Source organism: Salmo salar, chromosome 01 (assembly GCF_965601325.2).
Source record: "Salmo salar chromosome 01, fSalSal1, whole genome shotgun sequence".
NCBI classification, from domain to species: domain Eukaryota; kingdom Metazoa; phylum Chordata; class Actinopteri; order Salmoniformes; family Salmonidae; genus Salmo; species Salmo salar.
The window spans coordinates 178799429-178827186 of record NC_138291.1 but is presented as its reverse complement, the minus strand read 5'-3'; the positions used below and the strand labels follow the sequence as shown (position 1 = coordinate 178827186).

General features: G+C 38.6%; 1 protein-coding gene across 3 annotated transcripts in view; it reads right to left on the bottom strand.

Annotated features, from left to right (window-relative positions):
* Positions 1 to 11618, bottom strand: part of LOC106572165 (one cut domain family member 2) — a 32586-nt gene extending 20968 nt beyond the window's left edge. Inside the window, exons 1-2 of one of the 3 annotated variants that reach the window (XM_014146081.3) lie at positions 10287 to 11618; positions 6023 to 6109 (exon numbers count right to left, since the gene is read on the bottom strand). In XM_014146081.3, the coding sequence (XP_014001556.3) occupies positions 6023 to 6109; positions 10287 to 11403 (1204 nt within the window). In that variant the 5' untranslated portion in view covers positions 11404 to 11618. Of the gene's footprint in view, positions 1 to 6022; positions 6110 to 10276 lie in introns of all 3 variants that reach the window. The other 2 variants (XM_045693979.2, XM_045693984.2) reach the window with 2 other exon arrangements.
* Between the last annotated feature and the right edge of the window lie 16140 nt (positions 11619 to 27758).

Genomic DNA, 27758 nt, shown 5'->3' with positions numbered 1-27758 from the left:
TATCAAATATAACCCAGTTAGAATCAGGAATTCCCCAGGGTAGCTGTTTAGGCCCCTTGCTTTTTTCAATTTTTACTAACGACATGCCACTGACTGAGTAAAGCCAGAGTGTCTATGTATGCTGATGACTCAACACTTAACAGCTACTACAGCGACTGAAATGACTGCAACACTCAACAAAGAGCTGCAGTTAGTTTCAGAGTTGGTGTCAAGGAATAAGTTAGCCCTAAATATTTCTAAAACTAAAAGCATTGTATTTGGAACAAAACATTCACTAAACCCTAAACCTCAACTAAATCTTGTAATACATTATGTGGAAATTGAGCAAGTTGAGGAGACTAAACTGCTTGGAGTAACACTGGATTGTAAACTGTCATGGTCAAAACATATTGATGCAGTTGTAGCTAAGATGGGGGAGAAGACTGTCCATAATAAAGCGCTGCTCTGCCTTCTTAACAACACTATAAACAAGGCAGGTCCTACAGGCCCTAGTTTTGTCGCACCTTGACTACTGTTCAGTCGTGGGGTCAGGTGCCACAAAAAAGGACTTAGGAAAATTGCAATTCGCTCAGAACAGGGCAGCACGGCTGGCCCTTGGATGTACACAGAGAGCTAATATTAATAATATGCATGTCAATCTCTCCTGGCTGAAAGTGGAGGAGAGATTGACTTCATCACCACTTTTATTTATGAGGTATTGAAAAGTACTAAACTACTGGCATACAGCTCGGACACCCATGCATACCCCAAAAGACATGCCACAAGAGGTCTCTTCACATTCCCCAAATCCAGAACAGACTATGGAAGGCGCACAGTACTACATAGAGCCATGACTACATGGAACTCTATTCCACATCAAGTAACTGACGCAGCAGTAAAATTAGATTTAAAAAAGAGATCAAAAAACACCTTATGGAACATCGGGGACTGTGAAGCAACACAAACGTTGGCACAGACACACACACACACACACACACACACACACTATACATACACATGGGTTTAGTACTGTAGATATGTGGTAGTGGTGGAGTAGGGGCCTGAGGGCACACAGTGTGTTGTGAAATCTGTGAATGTATTGTAAAGTTTTAAAATTGTACAAAATGCTTTAATTTTGCTGGACCCCAGGAAGAGTAGCTGCTGCTTTGGCAGCAGCTAATGGGGATCCATAATAAATACAAATACAAATACATGTAGTTTTACACATTCCTTCAGATAAATAGTTCTACATTGCTGCACTCTACTGAATGCCAATAATACAGTCAGTGCATAATGTTGTTGCTCTTAGCTCTCCAGCCTAGCTAGCTAACAGATGTCCTTAATGTGTTGTTGCTCTTAGCTCTTAGATGAGATTGTTCTGACCAACACTTCCTGCTAACAACAGACAGGCAGACACTTCCTGCTAACAACAGACAGGCAGACACTTCCTGTTAACAACAGACAGGCAGACACTTCCTGCTAACAACAGACAGGCAGCCACTTCCTGCTAACAACAGACAGGCAGACACTTCCTGCTAACAACAGACAGGCAGACACTTCCTGTTAACAACAGACAGGCAGACACTTCCTGCTAACAACAGACAGGCAGACACTTCCTGCTAACAACAGACAGGCAGACACTTCCTGCTAACAACAGACAGGCAGACACTTCCTGCTAACAGCAGACAGGCAGACATTTCCTGCTAACAACAGACAGGCAGACACTTCCTGTTAACAACAGACAGGCAGACACTTCCTGCTAACAACAGACAGGCAGACATTTCCTGTTAACAACAGACAGGCAGACACTTCCTGCTAACAACAGACAGGCAGACACTTCCTGCTAACAACAGACAGGCAGACACTTCCTGCTAACAACAGACAGGCAGACACTTCCTGCTAACAACAGACAGGCAGACACTTCCTGCTAACAACAGACAGGCAGACACTTCCTGTTAACAACAGACAGGCAGACACTTCCTGCTAACAACAGACAGGCAGACACTTCCTGTTAACAACAGACAGGCAGACACTTCCTGCTAACAACAGACAGGCAGACACTTCCTGTTAACAACAGACAGGCAGACACTTCCTGCTAACAACAGACAGGCAGACACTTCCTGTTAACAACAGACAGGCAGACACTTCCTGCTAACAACAGATAGGTAGACACACACACACACACACACTGTGTCTCCTCTTTCTCTAATCAACAGGATGATGGTTGGAGCCCGGCAGCCTATCTAGGAATCACAGTGTCCACACCAGCCAGCAGTCCAAAGGTTCATAACCAGACTTATTTATTAGCTCTGTGAAACAACCAATCACAGCTCCCTCTCATTGACTTCTGGTGATGTCACTGTACTGATAAGGAAATTGTCTCAGAGGGATTTGGGGGACTAAAATCCTGTTCCACTTATCTACCGTCAAGGTTTTCACACACACACACACACACACACACACACACACTCACACTCACACTCACACACAGAATAAACTCAGACCCAAAACATGCAACAGTGTTTTGTGCTTTTCTATGACAAATAATCCTCTTAATACTAATTATACTACTCCTTATAACACCCCTTATAATACTCCTTATAACACTCCTTATAATACTCCTATAACACTGCTTATTATACTCCTTATAACACTCCTTATAACACCCCTTATAATACTCCTTATAATACTCCTTATAACACTAATTATACTACTCCTTATAACACTCCTTATAATACTCCTTATAATACTCCTATAACACTGCTTATTATACTCCTTATAATACTCCTTATACTACTCCTTATAACACTCCTTATAACACTCCTTATAATACTCCTTATAATACTCCTTATAATACTCCTATAACACTGCTTATTATACTCCTTATAATACTCATTATAACACTCCTTATAACACTCCTTATACTACTCCTTATAATACTCCTTATAACACTCCTTATAATACTCCTTATAATACTCCTTATAACACTGCTTATAATACTCCTTATAATACTCCTTATAACACTCCTTATACTACTCCTTATTATACTCCTTATAATACTCCTTAAAACACTCCTTATAATACTCCTTATAACACTCCTTATAATACTCCTTATAACACTCCTTATAACACTCCTTATAATACTGCTCATAATACTCTGTATAATACTCCATATAATAATCCTTAAAATACTGCTCGTAATACTCCTTATAATATTCCTTATAATACTCCATATATTGCGCATTATAATGCCCATTATAATACACTGTATATTGCTCATTATAATATTCCTCATAATACTCCGTATAATACTTATCATGATACTCCGTATAATAATCCTTATAATAGTCCTTATAATACTACTTATAATACTAATTATAATACTCCATGTAATACTAATTGTAATTCTCCTTATAATACTCCTTATAATACTCCTTATAGTACTACTCATAATAGTCATTATAATACTGCCTAAAATACTCTGTATATTACTCATTGTAATACTCCTTATAGTACTTCTCACGATACTCCGTATGATACTCCTTATATTACTCCTTACAATACTCCTTATATTACTCCTTACAATACTACTTATATTACTCCTTGCAATACTACTTATAATACATAAATAACTGATACTTCAGACACACTATAGCCCTGTATCAACCATATATTAGTGTCCAGCATTTTGGTTGCTTCAAAGTCGAATATGACCGACAAATATATCCAAATAAAAATCACAAAACCAGTAAGATTCTGAAAAGTATAATTTGTTTGATTACTACATAATTTACATATCCAAGCATGGTTTTGGTTCAGTGCTTTTGTCTATAGACAGACAGGGGTTGCATGTGACCAAGAGTGAGTGAATCAGGGTATTTTTGGTTTTAGAAGCGAGCGGAGGGGGGGGGGGGGGAATCAACTTTGCCCTTTTACACAAGCTGTGTGTTGACAGCATGAAGAGATGACAAGGTGATACAGAGAGTCACTGTTGGACTGTGTGGCCAGTCAGACCAGGCTAGCAGATGATCTAATAGCTACTGCTTTAACTGGAGAGGAGAAACACTGCTACTCAGCCTTCTGTTATCTAGACTGGGGTTGGAAAACACACTGTGATAGAGAGACACATGTTGTTCAGTAAAACAGATCTGTGAGAGAGAGACACATGTTGTTCAGTAAAACAGATCTGTGAAAGAGAGACACATGTTGTTCAGTAAAACAGATCTGTGAGAGAGAGACACATGTTGTTCAGTTAAACAGATCTGTGATAGAGAGACACATGTTCAGTAAAACAGATCTGTGAAAGAGACACATGTTGTTCAGTAAAACAGATCTGTGAGAGAGAGACACATGTTGTTCAGTAAAACATCTGTGAGAGAGAGACACATGTTGTTCAGTAAAACAGATCTGTGAAAGAGACACATGTTGTTCAGTAAAACAGATCTGTGAGAGAGAGTCACATGTTGTTCAGTAAAACAGATCTGTGAAAGAGAGAGACACATGTTGTTCAGTTAAACAGATCTGTGAAAGAGAGAGACACATGTTGTTCAGTAAAACAGATCTGTGAAAGAGAGAGACACATGTTGTTCAGTTAAACAGATCTGTGAGAGAGAGACACACATGTTGTTCAGTAAAACAGATCTGTGAAAGAGAGAGACATGTTGTTCAGTTAAACAGATCTGTGAGAGAGAGAGACACATGTTGTTCAGTAAAACAGATCTTTATATTGTAAGTTTATAAAATTGGCTAATCTCAAAGCAATGTGAACTCATCAACTCACTGGATAATTTAGCACTGTCAAAGAACCCATGCACACATTACCTACTGACAAAATATATATATATATTTTACTTTTCTAAACAACCCCCCTCATCATTTTTAAAACGGATAAATGTCTGGGTTAATGGTTGTTTTTTCATCACAATGTAACTAACTAAGACCATAAGTAGACCTACTTTACCTTAAAATGGCCTTCAACCACACATTAAAGACTATTACCCACAATTGGATCTTTCCAATCCAGCATTACTTTTATTCCAATACCGGATATATTCTTTTTAATATGAATCCAATAACCCTATTCAATCAATTAAAGAGGGATTTCATTCTAAATACACATCTACTAACTACACATAATACTAGGTATATAATACTAGGTATATAACACTAGGTATATAATACTAGGTATATAATACTAGGTATATAACACTAGGTATATAACACTAGGTATATAACACTAGGTATATAATACTAGGTATATAATACTAGGTATATAACACTAGGTAAATAATACTAGGTATATAATACTAGGTATATAATACTAGGTATATAATACTAGGTATATAACACTAGGTAAATAATACTAGGTATATAATACTAGGTATATAATACTAGGTATATAACACTAGGTATATAACACTAGGTATGTAACAATAGGTATATAATTCTAGGTATAACACTAGGTATATAATACTAGGTATATAATACTAGGTATATAACACTAGGTATATAACACTAGGTATATAACACTAGGTATATAACACTAGGTATATAACACTAGGTATTAGGTATATAACACTAGGTATATAACACTAGGTATATAACACTAGGTATATAACACTAGGTATATAATACTGGGTATATAACACTGGGTATATAATACTGGGTATATAATACTAGGTATATAATACTAGGTATATAACACTAGGTATATAACACTAGGTATATAACACTAGGTATATAACACTAGGTATATAATACTAGGTATATAACACTAGGTATATAATACTAGGTATATAATACTAGGTATATAATACTAGGTATATAATACTAGGAATATAACACTAGGTATATAATACTAGGTATATAATACTAGGTATATAACACTAGGTATATAACACTAGGTATATAACACTAGGTATATAATACTAAGTATATAATACTAGGTATATAATACTAGGTATATAATACTAGGTATATAATACTAGGTATATGTGTATCTGTTGAGCATTACTACATATTTACTTTATTGTTTTTGACATACCATAGTTTTGAGTCCCTGTGCACAATGTTGTCAGTGTCTGACAGTGCATCCCATTTGACCCAATCATGGCGTGCTCTCTATTGGTACCTGTAAGGGAGGAGGCACACAGGGAAAAGGCTTGGTGTGGTGATCTGTTCTCTAGCCACTGTATGTTTAAGTCAACTACAACATTAGGATAAATACACACTCATTTATTATTACTCTGCATTTGAAATGTCATTGTTAAGGATTTCCCGCTTCAGTGTACATGAGATAGAAACGACATATTATATATATATATATATACATACTGTACTTCACTCTTCAAATGTAGATTTTAAAAATCAAAAATCAATAAAGCAGGAGATCATGTTGAATATTAATTGATTAATAATGTCCCCATTTCTGGATGAGAGCACCTATATGAATATATGCAAATATGCAAACATCAAACCTGGAAACTGGAAACCCCACACACTGTCACTCTTAATTTATGCATTAAATACAAGGTTAAATCACATTTAAAACATGTTATTTTAGGCTGCAATAATACTCTTTACACACACACACGTTTAAATCCAGTCTTTGTCAAAGTGCACTGTCAATCTAACAGACAGTGTTTGGTCTGAGAATAGGTTGATGTGGGTGTTATGAGAGGAGACGCTGCAGAGATAGCTCCAGTGATGGGAAGAGGGCATCACCCCGCCTGATTCGTCAGCATTACTGGAACGACTCCGGATCGGGTTCTGTAGATCAATGAGATCTGGGTCCACACGTTTATGTTATTGTTGTCAGCATTAATGCCCTTTTAATCTTGTGGGGATTATCGCCATTGATCCACTGCCTAACAGATTTGTTTGAAAAAAGTGACATAACCGCATGACTTAACTGAAAGACAGGAGTGACAGTAAACAAAAACAAAAAAATGTGTGTTGTCTTAATTCTGAGCCTGGTCTTGTGTTTTTGTTCGTTAATCACGTTTCCATTTTGTTTTCTGTGTTTAACATAATTTTCCTTCAGTAAAGATGTAACTATGTAATTTAATGTTACATGTGATTTTGAATAACTATTTTAGTTTGTGTTTAATTTCACAATGACGCCAGATGAATATTGTGAAACGTAGCCTCCTGGCGTTTTTTTATTTCACGACATTTTGGTAAGGTATTAACCTACTGATATATATATATATATATATATATATATATATATATATATATATATATATATATATATATATATATATATTTATTTATTTTTATGTAGGAATTGTTCTAGTGTTATAACATAGCTAATGTTCACAAAATCTCCATAAATCTGACATTTTATTTAAACACCTAAATAAAAGCCTTAGCCTAGAGTATATATATAAATATAAACAAGGAAATGTTCAATAGTCTATAGGTGTATTATTATAAAACGTTGGGTTTTCTTATGTCTCTATAGGCCTATTAATTTGTTTATTGTGCCTATATATATATATATATATATCCACCCGTTCCTTAATTCTTCAGTGGGCTATAAGGTCCACCTGGTCGATCTCAACCGTCCATAATTCTATCATGACGCCTATCCCGTGTGATTATTTATTTGGAAAAGTTAGTTCAGCTGGACTTGTAAGAGTTGCATGTCAATGATGTAGGCTAGGCTAGCTGTAACAGGGAATGTTTGTCGGCTCCGTGGCAGGCACCTCGAGGTGTCAGGCAGGACCAGGACAGACTGATTGCATGCGGCAATGTGAGTGCGCGTGGAATAAGCTTGAGTCAAGTGTCACGTTTGATTTGACCGGACTAATAAAACCAAGACGAGTCCATTTTCCCCGGTGCTGAGACCCTGCAGCGAAAGAACACCTGGAGATGTTCTATTTCCTCCAGTAGAAACTGTATCCAATAATTACTATACGACCAACAACTACTGTAATGGTTGTTAATGCTTATATACCTATTGATACGCCTGTAAGAATACTATATACATGTATTTTATATAAGGTGATTAACTGGGACAGTAAAAACATCCCTTCATTTCCAATTATATTACAACCACATCTTTCACATAATTCTATGATTCAGCATTTTCAATCCGTGATATTTATTTACGTCATTACACCTACTGCACAACGAACAACGAACAAAAGCCCGGGCGCCCTTGTCTCCTCCACATTTTGCCTAGCTGGTTAACCCCGCGACAAGCTGTTGGTCACGCAGAGATTTCTATCAATAATTCATTGAGCCCCGTGCGCTGCAGCTTCTGTTCCCTCTATTCAATTCCCTGGCTGCTGCCTCGCTAGCCGAGCCGATCACATAACACCTTCCCCCAAAGCCCTGAGCCGCATGGCCATCTGTAAACTATAGTGTTCTGCTGCGGGGAACAAGGGAAGCCATTTCCTCTGTCAAAATAGGCTACCAGTGATTGGCTATATTTGGTGATAATTTAATGATGCCAATTATTTTACAATAGTTCCATAACTAATACGAATATTACATTTTTTTTTTTAAAGGCCTGATTCAATGTTCACCGGATTCCGGTCCAGGCATTTTCCGCTGCTCATAGAAGGGACACACACATATATATATATATGACAGATAGCATATGGAGCAACCTAATATCTTTCCATCTAAAGAGAGTATTTTCCCGTGTGGCTCAGTTGGTAGAGCGTGGCTTTTAGAACGCCCGGCTTTTGGGTTCGATTCCCGTTGGGGACAAGCACGAATGAAACTATATATATACTTACTAGTGTAATTCGCTCTGGATAAAAGCATCTGTTAAATGACTCAAATGTGATCAGTTACTGCATTATAGCCTCGTTAAATGTCATTATCGCCAATACATTAAGAATTTATATATAAATGAAATCTAATGTAGTTGTTCTGGTCTTACAGTAAAGCAGGCTGCATATTTTGTTTTTTATATATAATGCCTTGTTAGAAAATGCGCACAATTTTTGAAATATTGATCCACTATTCGCCGATGGTCTGTCTTCCTCTCTAAATCTCATCTCAATTAGGCAGTATCCCCTTCGGTTTTAGTCAAAACAGTCAACTTTCCACACTATACATGTAAACGTCAATATACAGCCTGTAATAGTTTACATTTAGGATTACGTAGCTATATCGAGTTATTTATCAGTGAAGAATAAATAAATAGCATTTACTGATATAATAGCAAATGTTTGTTTGCGTCAATATAGTCTACTACATATTTAAACAATTTTTTTTTTTTTTGAGGATCGTGAGAACAGTGAACTAAAATAAAAGGAGAAACCTTTAGTAAATACAATCTACAATCAATTCTGAAAGGAAACCGACGGTTCATTTTTTCGCATTGGCGGAACAAAAGAAATCTGGTCTAAGTCGTTCTACGCGTTCTCGCTAGAGGGGGCACCAGCCTTACTATAGACCAACCTTAGATATATTTGGCCTGTTTTCAACGCATCTCTGGCTTTGATTGGAAAGAAAAAGCTCATCACACTCAACAGCATTTTGGCATTCTCTGTCTGAAATGGTCCAGTCTCTATTTTCTCTCTTTCTCTCCCTCTCCCTGACGGAACACCCACAGAAAAAGTCCAAGATTTACACAATATTCCTTAAGCTGCTTACTCCAGGAATATGTCTATTCAATAAAATAAATAAAAAATACAATAACATTTAAAAAAATAAAAAATAAAATAAAACATCAAAATACAATTTTGAAGGGTATTTCAAATGAAGGGACTGGTGCTGTTTTCAACGTTGCACATGTTGAAAAGCGGTGGTATCTCGCTATAATAATATCATATAAAAATGAAAATATAAGTGATATTTCATCAGAAGAACTTGCTCGTCACTAAAAGAGAATTCCCCCCCCCCCCCCCCAAAAAGGGTTAGGCTACACTAAGTACAGAATATTAATATCATAAATAGCTTATTATTAAATAGAGAAATAATTTTAGACAGATAAATAAATTGACCTTGTCATTGATATCGATTGTTATTATGGATCAATGATAACAATACTACTACTGTAATTTGGACGAAATTCATTCATCTAGGCTTGTCAGCAGTGAGATAGATAGATAGATAGATAGATAGATAGATAGATAGATAGATAGATAGATAGATAGATAGATAGATAGATAGATAGATAGATAGATAGATAGATAGATAGATAGATAGATAGATAGATAGATAGATAGATAGATAGATACTGAACTGTATTTGAGTGCAGGGCTATAGCCTGACTACTAGCAGAGAGAGGCAGGCGGACAGGCTGCAGCAGAAACGGTTGTTTTATTGAGGATACCTTGTCTTACCTGCAAGCCGTAGGGCTGACATCCTCTGAAACTCGGGTTCCTGCAGCCACTTCCACATCCTTCGAAAGGTCTCCCTTCCAGATTTAAGTTTACTCCAAGGTTTGGGGTTCCTTAAGAGGTCTGAAAGGGTGCCTTGCGAGCGACACAGCACCCTCTGAGCGAATATAGCCTGAGGGATGCTATACCGCTTCAGTTCAGCTGTGATCCTTTGTGCCACTTCTTTGGTGTTGATCTCTTCAAGCTGCCCCGAGTTGTTACCTTGTTGTCCCGAGGAGGAGGGCGGTCTGTCCCGGTTGGAAGCCAACACAGGCCCGTGGGATTGAGAGTGGCCCGGGTGCCCGCTGTGGTGCATCCCGTTCAAATGCGGCATCATACCTGCCGTGGGGCCACCGAGGCCTCTTGAGAGATGTTGATCCCCCCTGGCCAGCATGGCAGTGTGGGCATCGAAGTTGGAGCTTAGCATCTTGTCGTGCCCATGTGTGCCATAGTTATGGAGGTTTTGCTGTGTATTATGAAGAGGACCCAAGCCATTGCCAAGAGGGCTGCTGGCCAGCGGGGATAAACTCTGACCCATCCCGGTCATGTCCTTATGATAGGGACTGTAGATGTTGTTCATTGCTGGTAAACATCTCTCGTCACGCATCAGCGTGAAACTCCCGCTTACGTTCCCAGAGAGACGCTGGTGGTGATGATGATGGTGATGCGGATGGTGGAATTTGTCCGAAACGGTTGAAATTGGGGGTAAAGGTTGAAGTGGTGTTAACGTGGTGTATGTACCGTTCATACCCATCCCCGGTGGGGATATATCACACGGCATACTCATAGCGTGATGAAGCGGGTGAGATAATTCTGGTCGGTACTCTCCGGCTCCGTCCAGAATCGTTGCCATGCTGGACACCATGGCGGACCGCGACGATGCAGCAGCCAGATCCTGATGTAACCGCAAAGAAGCCCCCGCGTTCCGGGTGTGATGGGGGCTGTGGCTGTTCATCAAGTCCTGGTCATGGTTCAGTCCGCCATGCAGATTGCCAATGCTGTCCATTGTCATCTCTGGGTTCATGGCGTAGGCATCCAGATCCTTGGACAGGCATCGATAGGCGTTATAGGCAGTCTTCATTCAGCCCTCATTCAGTCCATTGATTTATTTAATGTTTTGTGCCGGGATGGGTTTCGCTAATTCCTTCAGTTTCTTTTTTCTAAGGCCTCTCGGTTTTTTATTTATTTTTAATATAAATTAAAAAAAATTACCGCTCTCTATCAGACGGGCCAGTGCTGAGTCTTCCTAGATCCATGTCCGAGCCCTCTCCTCCTCCTACGTATTCTGTTTAGGACACTGGAGCTGTCCAGGATGGGCTTGCTGAACGGACAGCCTAACACGCTGGCGGGGGAGGGCTCTTTGTTAAGGACGGCTGATCTGACCACCCGCAGTCGCTCTTTGGTTTAAACAAAGGCTTTTCATTGGCTGCCTCTCCCGTATCCATGTTTACTGGGTAGAGTGCCAGTCAGATATAACGGTTGGTAGAGATTTATACGCATCTCTTGCATTTGGAGTGTAACGTCAGAATGTCTAAATGTCTACTCAACTCCGCTCTGTAACTCCTCTCTGTAACTCCTCTCTGTAACTCCTTCCTCTCTGTAACTCCTCTCTGTAACTCCTTCCTCTCTGTAACTCCTTCCTCTCTGTAACTCCTCTCTGTAACTCCTCTCTGTAACTCCTCCTCTCTGTAACTCCTCTCTGTAACTCCTCTCTGTAACTCCTCCTCTCTGTAACTCCTCTCTGTAACTCCTCTCTGTAACTCCTTCCTCTCTGTAAATCCTTCCTCTCTGTAAATCCTTCCTCTCTGTAAATCCTCTCTGTAACTCCTCTCTGTAACTCCTCTCTGTAACTCCTCTCTGTAACTCCTCTCTGTGACTCCTCTCTGTAACTCCTCTCTGTAACTCCTCTCTGTAAATCCTCTCTGTAACTCCTCCTCTCTGTAACTCCTCTCTGTAACTCCTCTCTGTAACTCCTCTCTGTAACTCCTCTCTGTAAATCCTCTCTGTAACTCCTCTATGTAACTCCTCCTCTCTGTAAATCCTCTCTGTAACTCCTCCTCTCTGTAACTCCTCTCTGTAACTCCTCCTCTCTGTAACTCCTCTCTGTAACTCCTCTCCGTAACCCCTTCCTCTCTGTAACTCCTCTCTGTAACTCCTCTCTGTAACACCTCTCTGTAACTCCTCTCTGTAACTCCTCTCTGTAACTCCTCTCTGTAACTCCTTCCTCTCTGTAAATCCTCTCTGTAACTCCTCTCTGTAACTCCTCTCTGTAACTCCTTCCTCTCTGTAAATCCTCTCTGTAAATCCTCTCTGTAAATCCTCTCTGTAACTCCTCTCTGTAACTCCTTCCTCTCTGTAAATCCTCTCTGTAACTCCTCTCTGTAACTCCTCTCTGTAACTCCTCTCTGTAACTGCTCTCTGTAACTCCTTTCTGTAACTGGGGCGGCAGGTAGCCTATTGATTAGAGCATTGGACTAGTAACCGAAAGGTTGCAAAATCGAATCCCTGAGCTGACAAGGTAAAAATCTGTCGTTCTGCCCCTGAACAAGGCAGTTAACCCACTGTTCCTAGGCCGTCATTGAACACTGACATGCCTTGTTAAATGTAAAAAAAAACTCCTCTCAGTTTCACTCATGAACAGTGAGAGACTTTGCTGATAACATTGGCTAAATAGGCATATTGTCACGCCCTGACCTGAGAGAGCCGTTTTTCTCTGTTTGGTTAGGTCAGGGTGTGACATGGGGTGGGCATTCTATGTGTCATATTTCTATGTTTTTTTTCTTCTTCTTTGATTGGCCTAGTATGGTTTCCAATCAGAGGCAGCTGTCTATCGTTGTCTCTGATTGGGAATCATACTTAGGCAGCCCTTTTTCCCTCCTTCAGTGTGGGATCTTGTTTTTGTACAGCTCAATAAAGCCTGCAGAACGTGACGTTCGTTTTTTTTTCTTTGTTTGTTATTTTGTTTGAGTGTTCTGAGTTACAATAAATATAAATATGAGCACTTTCCACGCTGCACCTTGGTCTACTCATTGTGACGATCGTCACACATATGGTCAACATTGGTCCATGTATACATATATTTGAAATCATTTTGCATATAGGCCTACAATAACAAACATAATTTAGAATCAGCTACTCAGGATGACCAGTGGGTGCATAATTAGATTCATAAATTGCACTTTAATTATTCATGTTATGGTTTATGTTGTAATAATAAACCAGTTCTAGCCTACAGTGGGCTTAAGTTAGTTTATGTTAAGAAAGTCATAACTTTATAGAGCTATAGTCATAATGTACACATTTCTACTGCTTTGGTAATTTGACAAAAGATATAGAGAAATACAACATAGAATTATGAGCTGTAACAGTAGTGGTCATGTTATGATGTAATAAAGAGTAACATTCTAAGACCAGTGGTGTAAAAAGTACTCAACTGTAATACTTGAGTAAAAGTAAAGATACCTTAACAGAAAATAACTCAAGTAAAAATGAAAGTTACCCAGTAAAATATTACTTGAGTAAAAGTAAAGATACCTTAACAGAAAATAACTCAAGTAAAAGTGAAAGTTACCCAGTAAAATACTACTTGAGTAAAAGTAAAGATACCTTAACAGAAAATAACTCAAGTAAAAATGAAAGTTACCCAGTAAAATACTACTTGAGTAAAAGTCTAAAAGTATCTGGTTTTATGTGTACTTAAGTACAGTAGTAGAAGAAAATTACTAAATAGTGATACAAAGTAAAAGTACAAAGTAATAGTAAATGCTTTGCATCAAATTCCTTATATTAAGCAAACTAGAAGCCACTATTTTCATATATTCATTTTAATTACAGACAGACAGGGGCACACTCCAACACTCAGACATAATTTACAAACACAGTTGTTGTGTTTTGTGAGTCCGCCAGATCAGAGGCAGGGATGACAAAGCATTATATTGATAGGTGCCATAATTCTGTCTTGTATTTAGAATGTCTTTACATTCTAAATGTAAAGAGTACTTGTAAGTAGTAAAAAATAAATTATTTTATTTAGGAATGTAGTGGAGTAAAAGTAAAAGTAGTCAAAAATATAAATAGTACAGTAAAGTACAGATACCCCCAAAAACTACTTAAGTAGTACTTAAAAGTATTTGTACTTTAAGTACTTTACACCACTTGCTAAAACAAAGTGCAGATAACCTTCTGTTCACTTTTCATCACATTTCCAAGGTGAGTTAGAACAAACTCTCTCAATTCAATTCAATTAAGGGTTTTATTGGCATGGGAAACATATGTTAACGTTGCCAAAGCAAGTGAAATAGATAATAAACATATGTGAATATATATATATTTTAAAGTAAACATTACTCTCTCTCTCTCTCTCTCGCTCTGTTTTTCTCCACTCTCACACAAACACACGCACTCACGCACACACACACACTCACACACTCACACACAAACACACACACACAAGCACACACACACTCACACACACACAAATACAACTTGAAACTTGAAACACATACAGTCTATCATGTGATAGTTTGCCATATCACCTCGTATACATTCTCTCTTCTCCATCTTACCCAGGTATACATTCTCTCTTCTCCATCTTACCCAGGTATACATTCTCTCTTCTCCATCTTACCCAGGTATACATTCTCTCTTCTCCATCTTACCCAGGTATACATTCTCTCTTCTCCATCTTACCCAGGTATACATTCTCTCTTCTCCATCTTACCCAGGTATACATTCTCTCTTCTCCATCTTACCCAGGTATACATTCTCTCTTCTCCATCTTACCCAGGTATACATTCTCTCTTCTCCATCTTACCCAGGTATACATTCTCTCTTCTCCATCTTACCCAGGCCTATTCAAGTTTACCCGTATACATTCTCCACATCTTTGTCTCTTTGGTCTTTCAAGGCAGGCAGGCAGGCAAGTTAAACACTCAGTATGATGTCGAACTTCCCCACTATAATTGGGTGACACAAAAACGTATTTTGAGAGCACTGAGAGATGGCACAAAGAAACAGCATTGGTCACATTTGGTTTGAACAGAAGAGCTTTAAAAGTGACAGATTTCTCGGAAGCCGCGGTTGCTTTTAGTTTGGGAAGATGGCTATTTTCGTTTGGAAATCACGCAGCAGATGTTGCTTTCGGTTTGAAGACACTGTAATTAAAGGAAGAAGGACAGAAGTCTGAAAAGCGTGTCCTATTTTTCTTTTCTTTCTTTTGATCAGCTGTCAAAGGAGGAGCAGGGGGTCCCTTCAAGCACGGGTCTATTCTAAAACTTTCAGCTAACAGCAGACGAGACCGCAAATTGGGGGGAACAACAGTGTTGTACCTGTGGGGCTTCCCCCCCCCCCCCCCCCTTTGTTTGGTCGTTTGGACAATGCGTTTGGCACTGCACCGACACAATTACCTTCCGCGGATATTATGATTGAATGATCAACAAACGTTTAGGCTCGCTTTGCTTTCACATCTTTTGACAGGCGTATTTGTATTATTTCCATGTTGAGGGGACTCCAACCTAGACTATGCGTCAAAATACTTGCTGCTGGACATTGTTTATAGTAGTCAACAAATCAATGTAGGCTATTCTAAAATGAGGCCCGAATCAACATGGTTTCTAAGCTATTCTATATGTGGTTCTGAGGTCTATTTTATAGGGCCGAGTAGCCTACATTTCCCCCCAATGTATGGAGACAAAACATGGGTTGTGTGCTGACTACTCTGTAGAGTAATGTATAGCTAATATACAAATCACAGTGCTGAACTAATTGACATGTCTTGTAACATTGTCTGTGAAAACGAGACTTTTTCTTCTAATTTGTAGTCTGAGTCTATATCAATTTAAGAAGCGAAAGATTACATTATTATATATTTTTTTTGCAATCTGTAAAGTCATACGTTTCCAAATACATGAATAATGATTACGATTAGCCTATAAAGTAGGCTAATATTAGATGCCTATGCAGAGACACACAAAAAAAAAAAATCTGTCAGAAAACAAGATAGGTGCAAATATCATCGGCCACAAATTAAAATCCAATCCCCCTCATAAATGAACCTTAACATGTAAACTCCAGAAAGATACGGTGGCCTATAGCTAATGAAATATCACGTTCCAGTCCCTCTGAGTATGGTCGTTTCTTAACCAAAACGCAAAGATAAAGTATAAATCATTCCGGGTTGAGATTGCGACATTTTTTCTTATTTTCTTCTTTCATGTTGGTCCTGATCTGTCCTGCCATATGCTCAGTAGGCTAGTATTGATTAGAATCATTGTGCTGCAGAGCCCATGCTAATCTATACCGTTACTGGCAATCAGTTGGCGCTTTGCATTTCATCTGTCCCTACGCTGCTATAGCTAGGCGCGATGTGAGTCCATTACCCAGCGCCCTACATGCATTGTTCCCTGTTTCAGAAGGCGTTAGGTAAGTGGCCCACATTCCTTTGTTACCAGCCTGGGTTGTTGCTGTCATTGGATTCGTGGACTAAACATTTTAATGAGCAGCTCTTAAATAAAGGAAAGCTTCACTAGACAGAGAGAGAGAGAGAGAGAGAGAGAGAGAGAGAGAGAGAGAGAGAGAGAGAGAGAGAGAGAGAGAGAGAGAGAGAGAGAGAGTGAGAGTGAGAGAGAGAGAGACAGAGAGAGAGAGATAGGCCGGGATTCTTTCTACAGGCGGTGCTGACTGACTGGCTGGCTGGCCGGGAGACACACACTCAGCCCTCTGTGGGCTATGCAGAAATATGTGCTGTATCCTAAAGTGTGTGAAGAAACCAAGTTGATATTTAAAATATATTTGTTTCAATTTAAAGTCGTTGGTAAATTGTATACCAATGAAAATGAGCGAATCATTCGAATGGCTTGGTTGAACTTTAATTGTCCACAGTTATTTCCATTCAATCACAAACAGGCTTCTCTTAAAGTGTGTGTCCAACGAATCCTAGCTTGAACCATGAAATAATATGCATTCATGCTACTTTAGGATTTATGCAAATTGTAGTCCTAAAATAGACGATGAATATTTGATTCATATTCTTAATGTTATTATTACCATTATAATTGTAATTCATTATAATAATATTATCATTACGATGCCTGTTATTATGCATTTATTGCTATTATTAATATTATTATTATTATTATTATTATCAGGCCTAGGATTTACATTGCGTTAATCAACCAGACATGTTAGGGTATACATCCACTACTAATTATATCTAACAACTGGTATGCCTACAGCCGGTTAGTGAAAGTCTTCAATTGTCTTTATTTATTACTGAAAAAAATATATATTAAAAACGCAAATAACCTCTATTTTCAACAGGATACACGTGGGCCTCCTCCTTCACCCATCTTTATTTAATGTATATATATATTGTAGTCTACACCTCGGCATACAGATCTACCATTTCAGATAGTTAGACATTAACAAACGACTTGCTGACAATTTATTAGTTTCTAGATAGTGAAAGGAAACGCATCATCCTCCCCCATTCTTCTTCTTCTTCTCTTTCTCTCTGTCCAAACTTTGACACGCGGTCTCATTGTTCGTGTTATGTTATGCGTGAAAGCTGTTTTAATAAAAAGGGCACAGCAAGAAGATGTTTTACTCATCTTTAGGAGAGATCAACAGAACTCAAGTTTTGACCGCAGCGCGTAGCCAAGCCACATGCCACCTCCATTCACATCCCTTGTTCTCCAGGAGGAGATGTATAGACTCTTGTTGCTTGGACTACAGGCTAACTATCTGCGTTTCAGACTATCTTACACTCTGATATTTTTATGACCGTTTTTTATTTTCGAACATGGTATAGTTCATGAATTATAGTTTTTCACTGAAGTTTCTGTAATACAAAGTATTAATAATAACTTTACACGTTGCATGTATTTATTTATTGACAATACACACATTACAAATGAATTTACTTCCGATATTTAAAAGTAAAATGTGATTTGCTAAGGCAGGGAAGGCAATACATGGAATACAGAGTAATTAGTTGTTAGTCGCAGAAATACTTTCATTGGTCATTTACGGTCAGTCAGATTGAAAACATGAAAGATTCAGAAATGTCCATAATTGTGGTATTTTGTTGTTGACCCTTTCGTGTCATATTAACGCTGATTTTAATATACATCAACGGTATGTGATTGGGAATAATATAATACAGAAAAACCCGGCACTTGAAACGCAACAGATACACACAGATACACACATCGTCTTCCCTGTGGCTCAGTTAGTAGAGCATGGTGTTTGCAACGCCAGGGTTGTGGGTTCGATTCCCACGGGGGACGAGTACAAAACAAAAATGAAATGTATGCATTTCACGACTCTAAGTCGCTCTGGATAAGAGCGTCTGCTAAATGACTAAAAATTATAATGTAAAATACGGACAGGAGTCGTCATTTATAGGAGAGGAAAGAAAGACTCTTCTATCTCAACGTCATAATTATTTAATATCCTCAGGCGCGCGCGGTTTTTAGTTTAATCACAACATTTGATTGAATTATTGATTCACGTGTAGTAAGACAGCAACAATTAGAACAAAAATATGTACACTTCTTCCTTTTGGAGCTTATTATACATGTCATATTATACATTACACATTTAACCTTCACACTCAGGTATGTGACTGTCGTAAACGTGTGTGCATCATGACGCCTATACAATTAGGTTATAATGACAACTAATATAAAACAAATATAACACTATAGCCTATCGGTAGTTGGCCAGTAGAATAACTTTAGGAAGAAAATATACGTTTTTTGTATTTTTTTTATTACCAGCACCTTGTTTGTTATACTTTGTAGTCAACTTCAATAATGATCAACTATTATATTTCATACAAGTCTGACTAATAACGTGAACGTCTAAATATATGCGACTTGGGTTATACTAGTTTACCGCCAACAGGTCACGAGTAAAGTACAGCCTTAAACATTCTGGCTTTACAAAATCTTCTTCTCAACATTTAAAATTTCCATCCTCAATGACCGGTTTGTTTTCAGCACGATGCTTTTGAAGGGCATTCTGTCGTAGGGCCTCTTTACAAGCACGGGACATTAGGAGACAAGAATGAGCGGTCATCAGAGATCAGAGGTCAGGCCCTCAGCTCGAGCCATCTGACCCCTCACATTTGCATATTATATCCTGTTGCGATGACTCGCTTTTTCCAAGGAAGATTTTTTTATATATATATATATATATATATATATATATATATATATATATATATATATATATATATATATATATATATATATATATATATATATATATATATATATATAGCAACAAAACATTCGAAGTGAATTAATATTCTTATTTTAAATATTTAGATCTAGTCGACATTTCTACTGAAATAAACTAATACATTATTGGATTTAATATAAGAAGAAACTAGCAAATAACAAATTATTGTGGTACTTTATAAAGACTAAAAATTAAAAAATGATTTACATTAATGTAGGAATTATTACTTTATTTCAGAAATCAAGAAACACTTTGGGAAGTAAAACAAATATTTTCTTTATTATTATTATTATTATTATTATTATTATTATTATTATTATATGATAGAGATGTTATCCATTCAACAGCTTTAAAGACAACTGTGTATGTATCTACATTAGTTTAAAGCCACAATTTTGAGTCAAACAATTTTGAGTGGAGAAGCCTTTGTCCAGAAGTTTGGGTAAACTATTACCAATGCTAGTTATCACCTGATGTATATGTATGTCTCTTCTAAATATAGTGTATTCTGACAATCTTCTCTCACTCAATTTTGTATATTTTTTTTGCCTTGCATAGAAATATTTACAATTGAGTTATCTAGCCTTTTCAACACCCCATCGACGTGTTCTCATTGCGATACAGTATAATACTGGAGTTCTGTTTAATTCTGTGGTGTTTCTTCTCCAACGCTGTACATAGTCTTAGCTTCCCTTGTATAGAAACATCTATAATTTTGTTATCTATTCAACTACTCTATTCATCAATGTTTCCTTCTTTTTAAGTTTTAAACTAGCTGTGTGTAAAGGGCCTCTCACTCTGTAGGTTCACAGTGTTATACCTAACTTCTCCCAGGGTTGTTGCACCTAGTCTCAGCAGGCAAATATAAACACTCTCCTCGTGACACCTGACCTTTGATATTTAACCCCCTCTATTACGCAGACCACCAAGCTGCCTCCTGACCAGGCACAGCCACACAACAGGACAGGACAGGACGACCACTCAGGCCTCTTATGTGAACATAGAACATAGAACACATAGAACATAGAAGACACTAGAACATAGAAGACATAGAACATAGAAGACATAGAATACATAAAACATAGAAGACATAGAACATAGAAGACATAGAACATAGAACATGTAAGACAATAGAACATAGAAGACATAAAACATAGAAGACGTAGAACATAGAATACATAGAACATAGAAGACATAGAACATAGAAGACAATAGAACATAGAAGACATAGAACATAGAAGACAATAGAACATAGAAGACATAGAACATAGAAGACATAGAACATAGAACATAGAATACATAGAACATAGAACATAGAAGACATAGAATACATAGAACATAGAACATAGAAGACATAGAACATAGAAGACGTAGAATACATAAAACAGAGAATACATAGAACATTGAAGAAATAGAACATAGAATACATAGAACAGAGAAGACAGAACATAGAATACATATAACATAGAACATAGAAGACATATAATACATAGAACATAGAACATAGAAGACGTAGAACAAAGAACATAGAAGACATAGAAGACATAGAACATAGAAGATATAGAACATGGAATACAGAACACATAGAATGGATAGAACATAGAATACATAGAACATAGAATACATGGAACATACAATACATAGAGCGTAGAAGACATAGAACATAGAAGACATAGAACATAGAACATAGACTACATAGAACACAGAACATAGAAGATATAGAACATAGAACACAGAACACAAAGAATACATAGAACATAGAATACATAGAACATACAATACACAGAATGTAGACGATATAGAACATAGAACACATAGAATACATAGAACATAGAAGACATAGAACATAGAAGACATAGAATACATAGAACATAAAACATAGAAAACATAGAACATAGAACACATCGAATTCATAGAACATAGAACACATATAATTCATAGAACATAGAACATAGAACACATATAATTCATAGAACATAGAACACAGAAGACATAGAACATAAAACACAGAAGACAGAATACATAGAACATTGAACGTAGAAGACATAGAACATAAAACACACAGAATACATAGAACATAGAACATAGAACACAGAAGACATAGAACACAGAAGAGAGAATACATAGAACATAGAAGACATAGAACACAGAACATAGAACATAGATGACACATAAATACATAGAACATAGAACACAGAAGACATAGAATGTAAAACACAGAAGACAGAATACATAGCACATAGAACATAGAACACACATAATACATAGAACATAGAACACAGAAGACATAGAACACAGAAGACAGAATACATAGAACATAGAACACAGAAGACATAGAACACAGAAGAGAGAATACATAGAACATAGAAGACATAGAACACAGAACATAGAACATAGATGACACATAAATACATAGAACATAGAACACAGAAGACATAGAATGTAAAACACAGAAGACAGAATACATAGCACATAGAACATAGAACACACAGAATACATAGAACATAGAACACAGAAGACATAGAACACAGAAGACAGAATATATAGAACATAGAACATAGAACACAGAAGATATAGAACACAGAATACAGAAGACATAGAACACAGAATACAGAAGACAGAACATAGAAGACATATTACATCCACATCAACGGGTATGTTTATTAATTAAACTACATACCATTTATATGTATTAAACCTACCTATATAAATGGGGATTGTTATTGTAGTCATATTATTATTCAGTAAGATATCATTATCATTATTTTACTCATTTACTCTTATTGGACTTCTCATTGACGACAATTACAGAATAAATTATAGACAATATAATGTGTTTTACAAATAGCCTACAGATATCATGTTCATTTTGAAACCAGATCCTCTTAGAATTGGTATATGAACTCACAGTACAAAGAACCAGAAATACTGTCAAATCTTCAGGCTTGAAATTAAATAAGTATTTGTGCTAATTTTATCATACAGTATGGATTCAATGTCCTTCAGTATGGGTTCAATGCCCTTCAGTATGGGTTCAATGTCCTTCAGTATGGGTTCAATATCCTTCAGTATGGGTTCAATGTCCTTCAGTATGGGTTCAATATCCTTCAGTATGGGTTCAATGTCCTTCAGTATGGGTTCAATGTCCTTCAGTATGGGTTCAATATCCTTCAGTATGGGTTCAATGTCCTTCAATATGGGTTCAATGCCCTTCAGTATGGGTTCAATGTCCTTCAGTATGGGTTCAATGTCCTTCAGTATGGGTTCAATGTCCTTCAGTATGGGTTCAATGCCCTTCAGTATGGGTTCAATGTACTTCAGTATGGGTTCAATGTCCTTCAGTATGGGTTCAATGTCCTTCAGTATGGGTTCAATGTCCTTCAGTATGGGTTCAATGTCCTTCAGTATGGGTTCAATGTCCTTCAGTATGGGTTCAATGTCCTTCATTATGGGTTCAATGTCCTTCAGTATGGGTTCAATGTCCTTCAGTATGGGTTCAATGTCCTTCAGTATGGGTTCAATGCCCTTCAGTATGGGTTCAATATCCTTCAGTATGGGTTCAATGTCCTTCAGTATGGGTTCAATGCCCTTCAGTATGGGTTCAATATCCTTCAGTATGGGTTCAATGTCCTTCAGTATGGGTTCAATATCCTTCAGTATGGGTTCAATGTGTTTCAATATGGGTTCAATGCCCTTCACACCAGTATGATTCCTCTGGATTGTCCATTTTTAATTCAAAATAATGAATTACTAAAACAAATAGACTATGAATGTAATAGATTATTTCCATGTGATGCACCATTTTTGCAATTGACATGTTGTCTTTGTTGTTTGTCTTGAGGTGTATCTGCGTGGGATCTGTCAAATCGGTCAGCAGTTACTCTTGTAGTCATTGTCAGGTGCCACACCCTTCCTTACCACTTGTGTTAGAAGTTCTGAAAGAGATCGTGCAGGCTATAGGACTAGCCTATAGAAATAATGACGCTCAAAATTGAAAATCATTTAAGGAAAATAATGAGGATTTCTATCAGCCTAATCGAGGTGTAGATTACAGTGTTCAAACTTATAAACAAAGTCGCATGGGATTTCTCTTAACGCGACCCAGTGCAGCCAATGGCAATGTCCCGTAAAACAACCGCTATTGTAGATGTTTGTCTGAAGGTGATCTGATTGAATCGAGCCCTCGCTGTTTACTGGGAACACAACCGCTGTGACTGTTCCATCAGGGTCTGACCTGCTCCAACAGTGACTGGATCATCAGGGTCTGACCTGCTCCATCAGTGACTGTTTCATCAGGGTCTGACCTGCTCCATCAGTGACTGTTCCATCAGGGTCTGACCTGCTCCAACAGTGACTGGATCATCAGGGTCTGACCTGCTCCAACAGTGACTGTTCCATCAGGGTCTGACCTGCTCCATCAGTGACTGTTCCATCAGGGTCTGACCTGCTCCATCAGTGACTGGATCATCAGGGTCTGACCTGCTCCAACAGTGACTGGATCATCAGGGTCTGACCTGCTCCATCAGTGACTGTTTCATCAGGGTCTGACCTGCTCCAACAGTGACTGGATCATCAGGGTCTGACCTGCTCCAACAGTGACTGGATCATCAGGGTCTGACCTGCTCCAACAGTGACTGGATCATCAGGGTCTGACCTGCTCCATCAGAGACTGTTTCATCAGGGTCTGACCTGCTCCAACAGTGACTGGATCATCAGGGTCTGACCTGCTCCAACAGTGACTGGAACATCAGGGTCTGACCTGCTCCATCAGTGACTGTTCCATCAGGGTCTGACCTGCTCCAACAGTGACTGGAACATCAGGGTCTGACCTGCTCCAACAGTGACTGTTTCATCAGGGTCTGACCTGCTCCATCAGTGACTGTTCCATCAGGGTCTGACCTGCTCCAACAGTGACTGCAACATCAGGGTCTGACCTGCTCCAACAGTGACTGGATCATCAGGGTCTGACCTGCTCCAACAGTGACTGGATCATCAGGGTCTGACCTGCTCCAACAGTGACTGGAACATCAGGGTCTGACCTGCTCCAACAGTGACTGGAACATCAGGGTCTGACCTGCTCCAACAGCGACTGGAACATCAGGGTCTGACCTGCTCCAACAGTGACTGGAACATCAGGGTCTGACCTGCTCCAACAGCGACTGGAACATCAGGGTCTGACCTGCTCCAACAGCGACTGGAACATCAGGGTCTGACCTGCTCCAACAGCGACTGGAACATCAGGGTCTGACCTGCTCCAACAGCGACTGGAACATCAGGGTCTGACCTGCTCCAACAGTGACTGGAACATCAGGGTCTGACCTGCTCCAACAGTGACTGGAACATCAGGGTCTGACCTGCTCCAACAGTGACTGGAACATCAGGGTCTGACCTGCTCCAACAGTGACTGGATCATCAGGGTCTGACCTGCTCCAACAGTGACTGGATCATCAGGGTCTGACCTGCTCCAACAGGTCAAGCTGTGTGCATTCTGTGAGTTAAATGTGGTCCTAATACATTCAGCCTCGTTGTCATCTTCTCTTTCACAACAGTGAGTTTGATGTTTACAATTGATAACTAAAGACAGTGACTGAGGCACACACACACACACACACACACACACACACACACACACACACACACACACACACACACACACACACACACACACACACACACACACACACACACACACACACTCTTCTTCTATAACACAGAGGGAGGGTACTTCCTCCCCGACTGATGATCAAAGTTAGTCATCATATGATCGATCCTCATACTGTGTTGTTCCAGAATGTCTTTTGGTCGATCCTCATACTGTGTTGTTCCAGAATGTCTTTTGGTCGATCCTCATACTGTGTTGTTCCAGAATGTCTTTTGGTCGATCCTCATACTGTGTTGTTCCAGAATGTCTTTTGGTCGATCCTCATACTGTGTTGTTCCAGAATGTCTTTTGGTCGATCCTCATACTGTGTTGTTCCAGAATGTCTTTTGGTCGATCCTCATACTGTGTTGTTCCAGAATGTCTTTTGGTCGATCCTCATACTGTGTTGTTCCAGAATGTATTTTGGTCGATCCTCATACTGTGTTGTTCCAGAATGTCTTTTGGTCGATCCTCATACTGTGTTGTTCCAGAATGTCTTTTGGTCGATCCTCATACTGTGTTGTTCCAGAATGTCTTTTGGTCGATCCTCATACTGTGTTGTTCCAGAATGTCTTTTGGTCGATCCTCATACTGTGTTGTTCCAGAATGTATTATGGTCGATCCCCATACTGTGTTGTTCCAGAATGTATTATGGTCGATCCTTCATACTGTGTTGTTCCAGAATGTCTTATGGGTGAATTTATGTCATTTATTATAAACAGAGTGCTGACAAACCCTTATAAAAATGTAAAATGACCAACCTTTAAAATAAGCCTGACATAATATGCTTAGTATTCCTGTAGTTACACTGGTACTTGCCTTGTCTTACTAAGACTGACTGTTCTGACAGCTGCTATTGTGCTGACTATGACTGTAATGTGGTTGTCTGAGCTGTCTGACTGTGATGTGGTTGTCTGAGCTGTCTGACTGTGATGTGGTTGTCTGAGCTGTCTGACTGTGTTGTGGTCGTCTGAGCTGTCTGACTGTGTTGTGGTCGTCTGAGCTGTCTGACTGTGTTGTGGTCGTCTGAGCTGTCTGACTGTGTTGTGGTCGTCTGAGCTGTCTGACTGTGTTGTGGTTGTCTGAGCTGTCTGACTGTGTTGTGGTCGTCTGAGCTGTCTGACTGTGATGTGGTCGTCTGAGCTGTCTGACTGTGTTGTGGTCGTCTGAGCTGTCTGACTGTGTTGTGGTTGTCTGAGCTGTCTGACTGTGATGTGACTGTGATTAAGGCCTAGTTAAATAAAGGTTAAATATAAAGGGGGCTCCAGTTTCACCGCACCACGTGTATGACTGATCAGCTGTGAAAAGGACCCTCTATTTAATTATATTATGATAACACTTTCCATTAGAGAGTCCATTTCTACTAACATTTGAATTGCTACATTTGCCTAATATTTGTGAAATTATTAGACTAAGTCTAATATTTACAATATCTCCTGTATGTACAGTATATTATGATTATTTGAGGGGTCCAACGTCATAAATCATCATTAAACTTCTATTAAACTTCTATTAGACTTAGACAAGTGTACACATGTCATGACGTTTCCCTCTTTGGGTACAGCGAGCACCATCCCCCTCTCCCTCTCTATACCCCTTTCACCAGGCTCTGTAAGAGAGGTCGTAAATTCCTATGAGGAGACCCTCTCCTCATGGCCACGGTATAGAGAGAGAGAGTGAGTTTCATAGAGAAAACAAAGGAATTTCTTCCACCTCACAGAACTGGAGAACTGAAAGACATTTATGTTCTGGAGAAGGTATAAAAGATCGGTGAAGAATCCAGCTATGAACTGGTCCATTTGGTACAATTTTGTGAAACTCATGAGAGACAATACGGCCACATTACCATAACTCTGTTTATACAATAGCCTCAGCTATGAGACTTACATCTAATTGTTGTATAAAATGAATGAATAAGGATGGAACTGTTTGTGAAATTGTGTAATGTGATTTTGGACTGTTTAATGAAGGGAACTCCAATTCCCTTTGGAGTTTATCTAAATCAGAGGACCGCCCATGAGCACATTTATGGTCTGGCGTCATGGGACAGGCCCTTTTCTGCTCTTCCGAATAAAACCCCCACCTAGGTTTTCTATCACCAGACCGAGTTTACCTCGATAACGAGAAGGCCAAGGTTTGAGAGGAGACCGAGCTTACCTCAATTACGAGAGGGCCAAGGTTTGAGAGGAGACCGAGCTTACCTTAATTACGAGATGGCTAAAGGTTGCAGACCATGCATTTCTCTTGCTGAACTTTTAACCATACCACGTGGTTAAACTCTTAGAATACGAACAAGTCTTTGATATTAATTACTAGTCTGCAGGTAGGAATTCAGTATCATTGAACGCGAAGACCGACAACCGCCGAAAACATCTATTCTATAACGGCATGAATGAATGTCACTCTGAACTATCCATCCAAACCACGACAGAGAGAGAGAGAGAGGGCGGACAGACTCTCCAACAGAAACAAACTTTTCAACAGAGATCCCGATGACACACTGAGCGTAAATATATATATTGATTGCAATTGTTCCCGAATGAGTGAGCGTT